The sequence below is a fragment of the Mesoplodon densirostris genome, chromosome 12, assembly GCF_025265405.1.
Source record: "Mesoplodon densirostris isolate mMesDen1 chromosome 12, mMesDen1 primary haplotype, whole genome shotgun sequence".
Classification (NCBI taxonomy): domain Eukaryota; kingdom Metazoa; phylum Chordata; class Mammalia; order Artiodactyla; family Ziphiidae; genus Mesoplodon; species Mesoplodon densirostris.
This window is the reverse complement of record NC_082672.1, coordinates 68,580,922-68,593,808: the sequence shown is the minus strand read 5'-3', so window position 1 is coordinate 68,593,808 and position 12,887 is coordinate 68,580,922. Positions and strand designations below refer to the sequence as shown.

At 36.1% G+C, this 12,887-nt stretch overlaps 1 protein-coding gene across 2 annotated transcripts in view; it reads right to left on the bottom strand.

The window, feature by feature from the left end:
• RNGTT (RNA guanylyltransferase and 5'-phosphatase) overlaps nucleotides 1-12,887 on the bottom strand; it is a 235,576-nt gene that overhangs the window by 145,327 nt on the left and 77,362 nt on the right. For both annotated transcript variants that reach the window (XM_060115193.1, XM_060115192.1), the window contains exon 10: nucleotides 9,087-9,158. In XM_060115193.1, the coding sequence (XP_059971176.1) occupies nucleotides 9,087-9,158 (72 nt within the window). The remainder of the gene's footprint in view (nucleotides 1-9,086; nucleotides 9,159-12,887) is intronic.

Genomic DNA, 12,887 nt, shown 5'->3' with positions numbered 1-12,887 from the left:
TTCTCACCTCTCTGGTACCTCTCATATATTTGTATATCTCCCATATATCTTTGACATTATACTTATGATACCATTATAATAATCCTTTACATTTACATCCCCATTCATAAGACCACTGGTCTGCAAATTTCTTTTTTGTTTGTTTCTTTTGACTGAACAGCATGCAGGATCTTAGTTTGCTGACCGGAGATCAAACTCATGCCCCCTGTAGTGGAAGCGTGGAGTCCTAACCACTGGACCGCCAGGGAAGTCCCTGCAAATTTCTTTTGATTTTGTATCCAATCTAAACACATATCCGAACAATTGTGTATAATACATACATATTAATTTTTAATAAATTGCATACATGCACAACTGTATAATATGTTATAAAATGGACAAAAATAGAATAATAGATTAAGAATGAAAAGGAGTTCTCCAATTTTCTTTCTAAATCCCAATGAACTGTTGTAGAAGTAGCCTCCTTTGGAGGTCAGGCCACCAAATTATAAACTCCCTGGAAGGCAAGAAATTATGTCCTATTCTTCTGGGCATACTCATTACCTAGACTAATACTTGACATATAAAAAATTATCAATGAAGTACTTGCTGTACAAAATAATAAACTAAGGAACTGAAAAGTTTCAAACAATTATTTCAAAAAACTTTTTTCTAAGGGTGACCTTGATTTCATGATTCAAAATAAACAAAAAGGTTAACCATCAATGAAAGTTCCACAGTATATTAAAGAATTAAATATATGACACTTTCAATTATAAATATATCCTATTATCAGAAATGTGAAAAACTGTGACTTAAAAAACCAATGAAATAGTCACTCCCTCTTGCAAGAGCACCGGAATCGCAACTAACTGCTGAACGATCATCAACAGGAAGAAACTGGAACTCATCAAACAAGATACCCCACATCCAAAGACAAAGGAGAAGCCACAATGAGACGGTAGGAGGGGCGCAATCATAATAAAATCAAATCCCATAACTGCTGGGTGGGTGACTCACAAACTGGAGAACACTTATACCACAGAAGTCCACACACTGAAGTGAAGGTTCTGAGCCCCACATCAGGCTTCCCAACCTGGGGGTCCAGCAACGGGAGGAGGAATTCCTAGAGAATCAGACTTTGAAGCCTACTGGGAATAGATTGCAGGATTTTGACAGGACTGGGGGAAACAGAGACTCCACTCTTGGAGAGCACACACAAAGCAGTGTGTACATCAGGACCCAGGGGAAGAAGCAGTGACCCCATAAGAGACTGAACCAGACCTAGCTGCTAGTGTTGGAGGGTGTCCTGCAGAAGTGGGGGGTGGCTGTGACTCACTGTGGGGACAAGGACACTGGCAGCAGAAGTTCTGGGAAGTACTCCTTGGCATGAGCCCTCCCAGAGTCCGCCATTAGTCTCACCAAAGAGCTGGGTAGGCTCCAGTGTTGGGTCACCTCATGCAAAACAAGCAACATGGAGGGAACCCAGCCCCACCCATCAGCAGACAAGAGGATTAAAGTTTTACGGAGCTCTGCCCACCAGAGCAACACCCAGCTCTACCCACCACCAGTCCCTCCCAACAGGAAACTTGCTCAAGCCTCTTAGATAGCCTCTTCCACCAGAGGGCAGACAGCAGAAGCAAGAAGAACTACAATCCTGCAGCGTGGAACAAAAAGCACATTCATAGAAAGACAGACAAGATGAAAAGGCAGAGATCTATGTACCAGAAAAAGGAACAAGAGAAAACCCCAGAAAAACAACCAAACAAAGTGGAGACAGGCAACCTTTCATAAAAAGATTTCAGAATAATTATAAGGAAGATGATCCAGGACCTTGGAAAAAGCATGGAGGGAAAGATCGAGAAGATGCAAGAAATGTTTAACAAAGACCTAGAAGATTTAGAGAACAAACACCTAGAAGAATTAAAGAACAAACAAACAGAGATGAAAAAAACAATAACTGAAATGAAAAATACACTAGAAAGAATCAATAGCAGAATAACTGAGGCAGAAGAACGGATAAGTGACCTGGAAGACAGAATGGCGGAATTCACTGCTGCAGAACAGAATAAAGAATGAAAAGAAATGAAGACAGCCTAAGAGACCTCTGGGACAACATTAAACACAACAACATTCGCATTATAAGGGTCCCAGAGGAGAAGAGAGAGAGAAAGGACCCGAGAAAATATTTGAAGACATTATAGTCGAAAACTTAAATAACATGGGAAAGGAAATAGCCACCCAGGTCCAGGAAAACCAGAGAGTCCCAGGCAGGATAAACCCAAGGAGAAACATGCCAAAACACATAGTAATCAAACTGGCAAAAAATAAAGACAAAGAACAATTACTGAAAGCAGCATGGGAAAAACAACAAATAACATACAAAGGAACTCCCATAAGGTTAACAGCTGATTTCTCAGCAGAAACTCTACAACCAAGAAGGGAGTGGCATGATATATTTAAAGTGATGAAAGGGAAGAACCTACAACCAAGATTACTCTACCCAGCAAGGATCTCATTCAGATTCACTGGAGAAATCAAAAGCTTTACAGACAAGCAAAAGCTAAGAGAATTCAGCACCACCAAACCAGCTCTACAACAAATGCTAAAGGAACTTCTCCAACTGGGAAAAACAAGAGAGGAAAAGGACCTACAAAAACAAACCCAAAACAATTAAGAAAATGGTCATAGGAACATACGTATCGATAACTACCTTAAACGTGAATGGATTAAATGCTCCAACCAAAAGACACAAGCTCGCTGAATGGAAACAAAAACAAGACCATATATATGCTGTCTACAAGAGAACCACTTCAGACCTAGGGACACATACAGACTGAAAGTGAGGGGATGGAAAAAGATATTCCATGCAAATGGAAATCAAAAGAAAGCTGGAGTAGCAATACTCATTATCAGATAAAATAGACTTTAAAATAAAGATGATTACAAGAGACAAGCAAGGACACTACATAATGGTCAAGGGATCAATCCAAGAAGAAGATATAACAATTGTAAATATATATGCCCCAACACAGGAGCACCTCAATACATAAGGCAACTGCTAACAGCTATAAAAGAGGAAATTGACAGTAACACAATAATAGTGGGGGACTTTAACACTTCACTTACACCAATGGAAAGATCATCCAAACAGAAAATTAATAAGTAAACACAAGCTTTAAATGACACAAAAGACCAGATACATTTAACTGATATTTATAGGACCTTCCATCCAAAAACAGCAGATTACACTTTCTTCTCAAGTGCACACGGAACATTCTCCAGGATAGATCACATCTTGAGTCACAAATGAAGCCTCAGTAAATTTAAGAAAACTAAAATCATATGAAGCATCTTTTCTGACCACAACGCTATGAGATTAGAAATCAATTACAGGGAAAAAACATTTAAAAAACACAAACACATGGAGGCTAAAGAATACGTTACTAAATAACCAAGAAATGATTGAAGAAATTAAAGAGGAAATCAAAAAACACCTAGAGAAACATGACAACGAAAACACAACGATCCAAAACCTATAGGATGCAGCAAAAGCAGTTCTAAGAGGGAAGTTTATAGAAATACAAGCCTACCTCAAGAAACAAGAAAAATCTCAAATAAACAACCTAACCTTACACCTAAAGGAACTAGAGAAAGAAGAACATACAAAACCCAAAGTTAGTAGAAGGAAAGAAATCATAAAGATCAGAGCAGAAATAAATGAAATAGATACAAAGAAAACAGTAGCAAAGATCAATAAAACTAAAAGCTGGTTCTTTGAGAAGATAAACAAAACTGATAAACAATTCCCCAGACTCATCAAGAAAAAGAGGGAGAGACTCAAATCAATAAAATTAGAAATGAAAAAGGAGAAGTTGCTACAGACACCACAGAAATACAAAGCATCCTAAGAGACTATTATAAGCAACTCTATAACACAATAAAATGCACAACCTGGAAGAAATGGACAAATTCTTAGAAAGGTATAACCTTCCAAGACTGAACCAGGAAGAAACAGAAAATATGAACAGACCAATCACAAGTAATGAAATTGAACCTGTGATTAAAAACCTTCCAACAAACAAAAGTCCAGGACCAGATGGCTTCACAGGTGAATTCTACCAAACATTTAGAGAAGAGCTAACACCTATCTTTCTCAAACTCTACCAAAATATATCAGAGGGAGGAACACTCCCAAACTCATTCTATGAGGCCACCATCACCCTGATACCAAAACCAGCCAAAGATACTACAAAAAAAGAAAATTACAGACCAATATCACTGATGAATATAGATGCAAAATCCTCAACAAAATACTAGCAAACAGAATCCAACAACACATTAAAAGGATCATACATCATGATCAAGTGGGATTTATCCCAGGAATGCAAGGATTCTTCAATATATGCAAATCAATCAATGTGATTCACCACATTAACAAATTGAAGAAGAAAAACCATATGATCATCTCAATAGATGCAGAAAAAGCTTTTGACAAAATTCAACACCCATTTATGATAAAAATTCTCCAGAAAGTGAGCATAGAGGGAACCTACCTCAACATAATAAAGGCCATATATGACAAACCCACAGCAAACATCATTCTCAATGGTGAAAAACTGAAAGCATTTCCTCTAAGATCAGGAACAAGACAACAATGTCCACTCTCGCCATTATTATTCAACATAGTTTTGAAAGTCTTAGGCACGGCAATCAGAGAAGAAAAACAAATAAAAGGAATCCAAATTGGAAAAGAAGTAAAACTGTCACTGTTTGCAGATGACATGATACTATACATAGAGAATCCTAAAGGTGCCACCAGAAAACTACTAGAGCTAATCGATGAATTTGGTAAAAAAAAGTAGCAGGATACAAAATGAATGCACAGAAATCTCTTGCATTCCTATACACTAATGATGAAAAATCTGAAAGAGAAATTAAGGAAACACTCCCATTTACCACTGCAACAAAAAGAATAAAATACCTAGGAATAAACCTACCTAGGGAGACAAAAGACCTGTATGCAGAAAACTATAAGACACTGATGAAAGAAATTAAAGATGATACAAACAGATGGACAGATATACCATGTTCTTGGATTGGAAGAATCAGTATTGTGAAAATGACTCTACTACCCAAAGCAATCTACAGATTCAATGCAATCCCTATCAAATTACCAATGGCATTTTCTACAGAACTAGAACAAACAATTTCACAATTTGTATGAAGACACAAAGACCCCGAATAGCCAAAGCAGTCTTGAGGGAAAAAAACGGAGCTGGAGGAATCAGACTCCCTGAATTCAGACTATACTACAAAGCTACAGTAATCAAGACAGTATGGTACTGGCACAAAAACAGAAATATAGATCAATGGAACAGGATAGAAAGCCCAGAGATCAACCCACACACATATGGTCAACTAATCTATGACAAAGGAGGCAAGGATATACATTGGAGAAAAGACAGTTTCTTCAATAAGTGGTGCTGGGAAAACTGGACAGCTACGCATAAAAGAATGAAATAAGGACACTCCCTAACACCATACACAAAAATAAACTCAAAATGGATTAGAGACCTAAATGTAAGACTGGACACTATAAAACTCTTAGAGGAAAACACAGGCAGAACACTCTTTGACATAAATCACAGGAAGATTTTTTTTGATCCACCTTCTAGAGTAATGGAAATAAAAACAAAAATAAACAAATGGGACCTAATGAAACCTAAAAGCTTTTGCAAAGCAAAGGAAACTACAAACAAGATGAAAAGACAACCCTCAGAATGGGAGAAAATATTTGCAAATGAATCAATGGACAAAGGATTAATCTCCAAAATATATAAACAACTTATGAAATTCAATATCAAAAAAAACAAACAACCCAATCCAAAATTGGGCAGAAGACCTAAACAGACATTTCTCCAAAGAAGACATATAGATGGCCAAGAAGCACATGAAAAGCTGCTCAACATCACTAATTATTAGAGAAATACAAATCAAAACTACAATGAGGTATCACCTCACACCAGTTAGAATGGGCATCATCAGAAAATCTACAAACAACAAATGCTGGAGAGGGTGTGGAGAAAAGGGAACCTTCTTGCACTGTTGGTGGGTATGTAAATTGATACAGCCACTATGGAGAACAGTATGGAGGTTCCTTAAAATATTAAAAATAGAATTGCCATATGACCCAGCAATCCCACTACTGGGCATAAAGCCAGAGAAAACCATAATTCAAAAAGATACATGCACCCCAATGTTCATTGCAGCACTATTTACAATAGTCAGGTCATGGAAGCAATCTAAATGCCCATCGACAGACGAATGGATAAAGAAGGTGTGGTACATATATACAATGGAATATTACTCAGCCATAAAAAGGAACGAAACTGGGTCATTTGTAGAGACATGGATGGATCTAGAGACTGTCATACAGAGTGAAGCAAGTCAGAAAGAGAAAAACAAATACGTATATTAACGCATATATGTGAAACCTAGAAAAATGGTACAGATGAACTGGTGTGCAGGGTAGAAATGGAGACACAGATATAGAGAACAAACGTATGGACACCAAGGGGGGAAAGTGGCGGGGTGGGGGTGTGATGAATTGGGAGATTGGGATTGACATGTATCCACTAATATGTATAAAATGGATGACTAATAAGAACCTGCTGTACAAAAAAATAAAATAAAATTCAAAAATGCAAAAAAAATTAAAATTTTAAAAATCAGTGAAATAAAGCTAAAGGTACTTAATGAATCCTTACTGAATGAATGATTATAGACCAAGAGATGAAAAGCATGAATTAATCATTTTTACAGGAAAATATGGTTGAATCTCCTAAACAAGACACAAAAGCACAAACTTTGAGATATCGTGAGCTGGATTTCATTAAAATTAAAACTTCTGTTAATCAATAGATATTAATATGGAAAACATATTGTTTGCCACATATATAACTAAGAAAGGATTAGAATCCAGAAAAGATAGCTATTAGAAGATTATTCAAACTTGCAATTAAGTCACAGAAGAAAAATCCAAACAAGTAAAAATAAACATGAAATATGCTTAACTTCATTAGTAACCGGGAAAGCAAATTAAAACTATCCAATTGGCAAAGATCTTAAAGTCTGATAATATCAACTGTGGTAAAGTGGTACAACTACTTCTGAGGGGAATTTAGCAACACAACAAAAAAGCTGAAGTCGCCAGTTTAATCAGAATCTCCATGATGTAGGGATGAGGGACTGGCTTTTTAAAACGCTTCCTAGGTGACTGTATCCAAAGAATGAGAACTATCCTAGAGAAACCTGCACATACACACACAATGAAAAGTATATAAAACTGTTCCATGCAATAGTAGTATAACAGCAAAATATGGAAACCCAAATGTCCATCAAATGGAAAAAAGATAAATTCTGTATATTTATACAATGTAATAAAATACTAATTAAAGTGAGTGAACTAAACCTGTATGTATTAACACAAATAAATCTCAACAAAATAAGGTGAACCAAATGTTGGGTACCATAGTACAGTAGTACAATGACATTTATATAACACTAGAAACACTGCAAAAGAATACACCACATATATCTTATAGATCTACACATAGGTAGTAAAGGTATTAAAAACATTCATGGGAATAATAAACATCAAATTCAGGGTAGAAGCTGCTTCTGCATAAGATGGTCAAGAATGGAATGAGAGAGGTGTGCACAAGAAACTCCTACTAAATCTGTAATGATTTATTCCTTACTGAAAAGAAAGTGGAGTAAAAATGACAATGTTAAACTTCAACAAATCTGGAGGTCAGTACATGAGTATGCCTTACATTATTCTCTATGTATTTGTGCATGCTGAAATTTTTCGTATTTTTTTAAAGAATTAGAAGGCTGTTGTCTCAGGCAAAGCTCCCAGACTAAGAAGTGAACCTGCACTGAACAATATTAAAGTGGAGTTCATTATCAAGAGGCAAAGGAGACAAGTGCACTCCCATTCACAGAGAAACAAGGCCAACCCCATCCTTTGCATCATGTTACGGGCCAATGAACATTATTCCAATATCTGTAATGAGAATAAATCAATTCTGGAACACCTTACTTTTGAGGAATATAGTGGTCACAGACAGAACAAAAATAAAACTTGATTTCTGACCGAGTTTCTTAAATTTGAAACTCTGAAATATAGAAATTCAACAAAAAAATGAGATACATACATTGAACATTTCCAGGAAAAAATAATCTGGATAAATGCAATCCTGAATCTTACTACTGCAATTTAAAATGTATACCCCTAAAAAAGAACTTTTTAAAAGCCTTGTTATAAATCTTCAAAACCTTATAACTTAACACTTTTAATTCCAGAAGTCTTAATTGCTTTCAGTCTGGTTTGAATACTAAGTGATTATGCAATTTGAATAACACGTCTAGAGGAATGATTACACCTTTTCATGGATATACACTACTGAAAGAACTTCTTGCATTTACAGAAGTCATCTTGTACTGCCTAAATAATTTAGTCATTCATACTATAACTAAAGATAAACAGGAAAACAGATTCTTGATGAGCCTAACATTGTAGGAAATGGGTAGAGAATATAATTCCTATTTTTTTAATCTATTTACAACAGGCAATTTTATATTTTGTTTCCAAGTTTCCTGCATGTACTCATGAATAACATATTTGTGCCTCCATGTTACACAGTCAACAATCATAGTCAGTTTCTCTGTTTGTTTTTTGTTTGTTTTTTTTTAAGTGACAGACTAATAAAATTTGGAGACTTTTTAATCGAGTACAGGATAACTAAAATTGAGAATTTTCCATTTTACAAAATGCTGTCTTATTTTATCACAATTAAACTTTTTTCCTTACTCACTTGAAGTTCCTAAAGAATCCAAAGACAAAGAAATGTGCTAAATATTAGGCAATTAAGGGAAAGAAAAGGATACATAAAAGTATTAATAAAGTATCAAATGGGTAATTTGAATGAGTCATCATTCTGCTTTCCTACTATCTCTAAGGCAGTAGCACTTTTTATTTGTTAAAAACTAATTATTATCTCAGTGACATTTTTATTTTATAAATTATAAAAGGTACTTACATTGAATTTAATTATGTCATATATCAAGTATCTAGGAACAGCCTGTCCATTTACTCTGTCAATAATCATTTCCTTTAAAGAGAAAAGAAGGTAAGTTTATTCATACTTTAAGAGCAATCTCTTTAGTTTGATTAAAATATAACATTCACACAGAAAGTACATAAATCATAAATATACAACTTGATGAAATTTCAAAGTGAACACACTTCTACATGGATCAAATCAGTAGACTGTCAGAACCACGAAAAAAACCCACCATGAATTTATTCTGTATTGCAATAAAATCATATGACAATATCGCCTCATTTTTTTTTTTTTTTCTTTTTGCGGTATGCGGGCCTCTCACTGTTGTGGCCTCTCCCGTTGCGGAGCACAGGCTCCGGACGCGCAGGCCCAGCGGCCATGGCTCACAGGCCCAGCCGCTCCGCGGCATATGGGATCCTCCCAGACCGGGGCACGAACCCGTATCCCCTACATCGGCAGGCGGACTCTCAACCACTGCGCCACCAGGGAGGCCCCTCGCCTCATTTTTTATATTTGAATTTCTATTCTACATTTTATGCTTGAATTACTAAGCAACTATTAGGATAAAGAAACTACAAATTTTAAATTCTAAATATCAGCAACATTTAAAAAATTAATTTTGCTAAATCATTATTGCTTTAAATCCTGTTGTATGCCAATTGCTTTAATCATAAAATCTATAGGTATAAATGGTACCCTTATTATAGATAAAATCTCCATGTGACCCACACAGTCTTTCTTGGTTCCGTATCCCTCTACTATGAGCAAAGGGAATGGGGCAAGAGAATATGATATCACATATCACAGCCATTAAGTGAAACAAACTTAAAATCTGCACTCTGACAGAAAAAAGATAAAGGACACTAAAGGATGATTACAGGCATATAATGTAGGATATTTTTAATTTTTTTTTCTGCCATGTCATGCAGCTTGCAGGATCTTAATAATTCCCTAAAATATTAATTCTTAATAATAGGTTTTAATCTAAAATTATTATTCTTTCCTCATATTCTTCCTTGGAAACTAAGCAGTCTTTTTATCATCTAATTTCATGACAGAATATCCACACACAACCATCTAAAATTACAAAGAACACACTGATCGAGGACAAATATATTTTCTAGTTTTAAGCAACTATCACCAATTGATTTCTTTCTCAAATATGTATTAGTTAAGCTACAGACATTTATTTATGGTTATCTTGAACCCAACAACTGACATAAATCATTTTCATTACTTTAAATTTGTTTACTGAAATATTTTTAAGTACTTGTATCTGAGAATTTTATGAGCCAACAAGGTAGTACCAATAACAGGTTTCAATTAATCTTTTCAAAAATGTGTGGATGGAAATTAAGTGGACTTCCAGGTTCAGAGAGCAGACATCACAGAATTTCCCTCCCAAATTACCTGATGAAATGAGTAAATACATATCTTCTTCAAACATTAAAAATAACAAAAAAGAAAGTTTATTATCAGCAAACTAAACAAGTAAAAAGGAATAAACAAACCAGTAAGCTTTAAAAACTGATAGCCATGGAAACTACCAAAATTCTGGTAAAACAAAAAGAGTTCACCTCCAAGCCCACTAACCCCCAAAAGCCCTACTTGTAAAATGACAAATCATTGATAACTGTCACTATTACATTAAAATATAGAGAAGGAAACTCAGTGGTTATTCTTGTCTTCTTTTTTCCCTCTTCCGATTAAAGAGTAATTAAAATAGCAGAACACTCCTCCTGCATGAAATAAAGGCTATGGGACTGCGTGCTGAATTGGAGAAACAATCTGAGCATTGCTGGAATAAAATATGGCTCCCATCTAGCTGAAGAAAACATTCACCCACAGTTTTTAAAAGAGAAGAGAACCCAGGGATTCTAACAAAGACCTAGGCTGTGTGGTGGACAAAATATATGAAGAAATGATCTTCAAGGCACTAGACATCCAGCAACAAAGTACAGTAACTCCTAGGAAACAGTAAATAACTATATGAGCCCTACAACTGTCCCAGCTTATTGGTCGAGGAGAGTTTCCAGGCTTCAATGCAGGCAGGGGGAGCCCAGGAGAGCCCAGCAGTCTCCCTGAATTGAGAAAATAGACCAGGTTGTCTAGGGAGACCAATGAGGCTAGAGTTTTCACAGCAGAGGATAGGGCGGGAGAGGGACGTCTGCAGATAGACCCCCATGAATATTCAGCAAAGCATGCATGTGAGGAAACTACTCAAGGTCAGGCAAAGAAGCACCCCAAAATCTTAGACAGAACCATACATGTCACTCAACAAGGCTGGGAATAACGCCTGTTCCCACCAGCCAGATTAGAAAGTCTCATAACTCACAGGGCATTGAGTACTCAGAAGGATCTTGTCTCAGTACTGGAGGATAATTATCCCTAAAGACTCCTCACCTAACAAATCTTAAAAACAAGACTCAAAAGGTACAAACTAGTCCCAAGTAAATTAACTGCATCTCAGAACAAAGCTCAAGAATATTTATAGGAATACAAAAATACTGAGCCCCCAACAAGGTAAAATTCAAAACGTCTGGCAGCCAATCAAAAATTATCAGGTATGCAAAGAGACAAAAATATACAACTCATAAAGAGGAGGGAAAAAAATCCATCAAAATAAGCCTAAAACTGTGAGAGATGTTAGAGCTAGCAGGCAAGAATATTCTAACAGTATTCCATATATTCAAAAAGGTAAGCAGAGACACAGAAGACTTAAAAAAGACTCAAATTCAATTTCCAGAGGTGAAAACTACAATGCCTGAGGTGAAAAATACTGTGGTTGGGATGAACAGTGGTTTAGATGCTGGAGAAGGAGAGATTCATGAACGTGAAGACAAATCAATACAAACTATCCAAAATGAAACACAGAAAAGTTTGTTGCTGTTGTTATAATGAAAGAACATTAGTAATTAAATCTTCAACAGGTGGAAGGGTAGAAATGCCCAAAAACGTTCGACTTTTGATGAAAACTGTAAACCCACAGAAAAAAGATGCTGAATCCTTTATTATGGGCCCTACCAAAAAAAACCCCAAATCTGCAAGTTTGACTTTCCTATCCTCTGTACTTCTCCATATTCCATTGCCTTTATTTGAAGTTCCCAGGCATCCACTCTTCTGCCTACCCATTTAATATCTCCTGAGCCCAAACTATACTCTATGCTCTAAGTGCTGGAGACGTTAAGCACCCAGTCCCTAGCTTCAAGGGGCTCAGGATAATAGAAAGAGAGGAAAATATATAAGTAGCTAGGTCGAAGGTAGAAGAAAGAGCTACAGTTTTAATGATAGATGGCCATACAGATAGAATGACCATGTAGCTATCTGTCTAAACCAGGATACTTTTGAGAGTGAAAGAGATGGCTATTAATAACTATACTAAGACAACAAGTATACACCTTTACTATTCCAGTCAATAAGGGCACATTGTATAAACATAAGTAGAAGGAGTAGTTATTTCTACTTGAAGAGTAAGACAAAGGTTTGATAATAAGGTGAGAAACCCATTAGCTGAATCCTGAAAGATGTGGTGGATATCTTCTAGCAGGATGGTGGACAGGCCAAATGGTATTTAAAAGGCATGGAAAAGGCGGTAAACTATCCAAAGCTCAGTAATAGGTGGGACTTATGCTTTCAAGGGCTCACAGTCAAAGATGATGCTAAATGCTTAGGAGCGGCCCAGATATAAGGAATATTACATTGCGTATTTTGGCTTTCATGCTTTAAGCAATGGAGAACCACTGAAGGGGTGTTTTGGGGGTTTTTTAATATAAATTT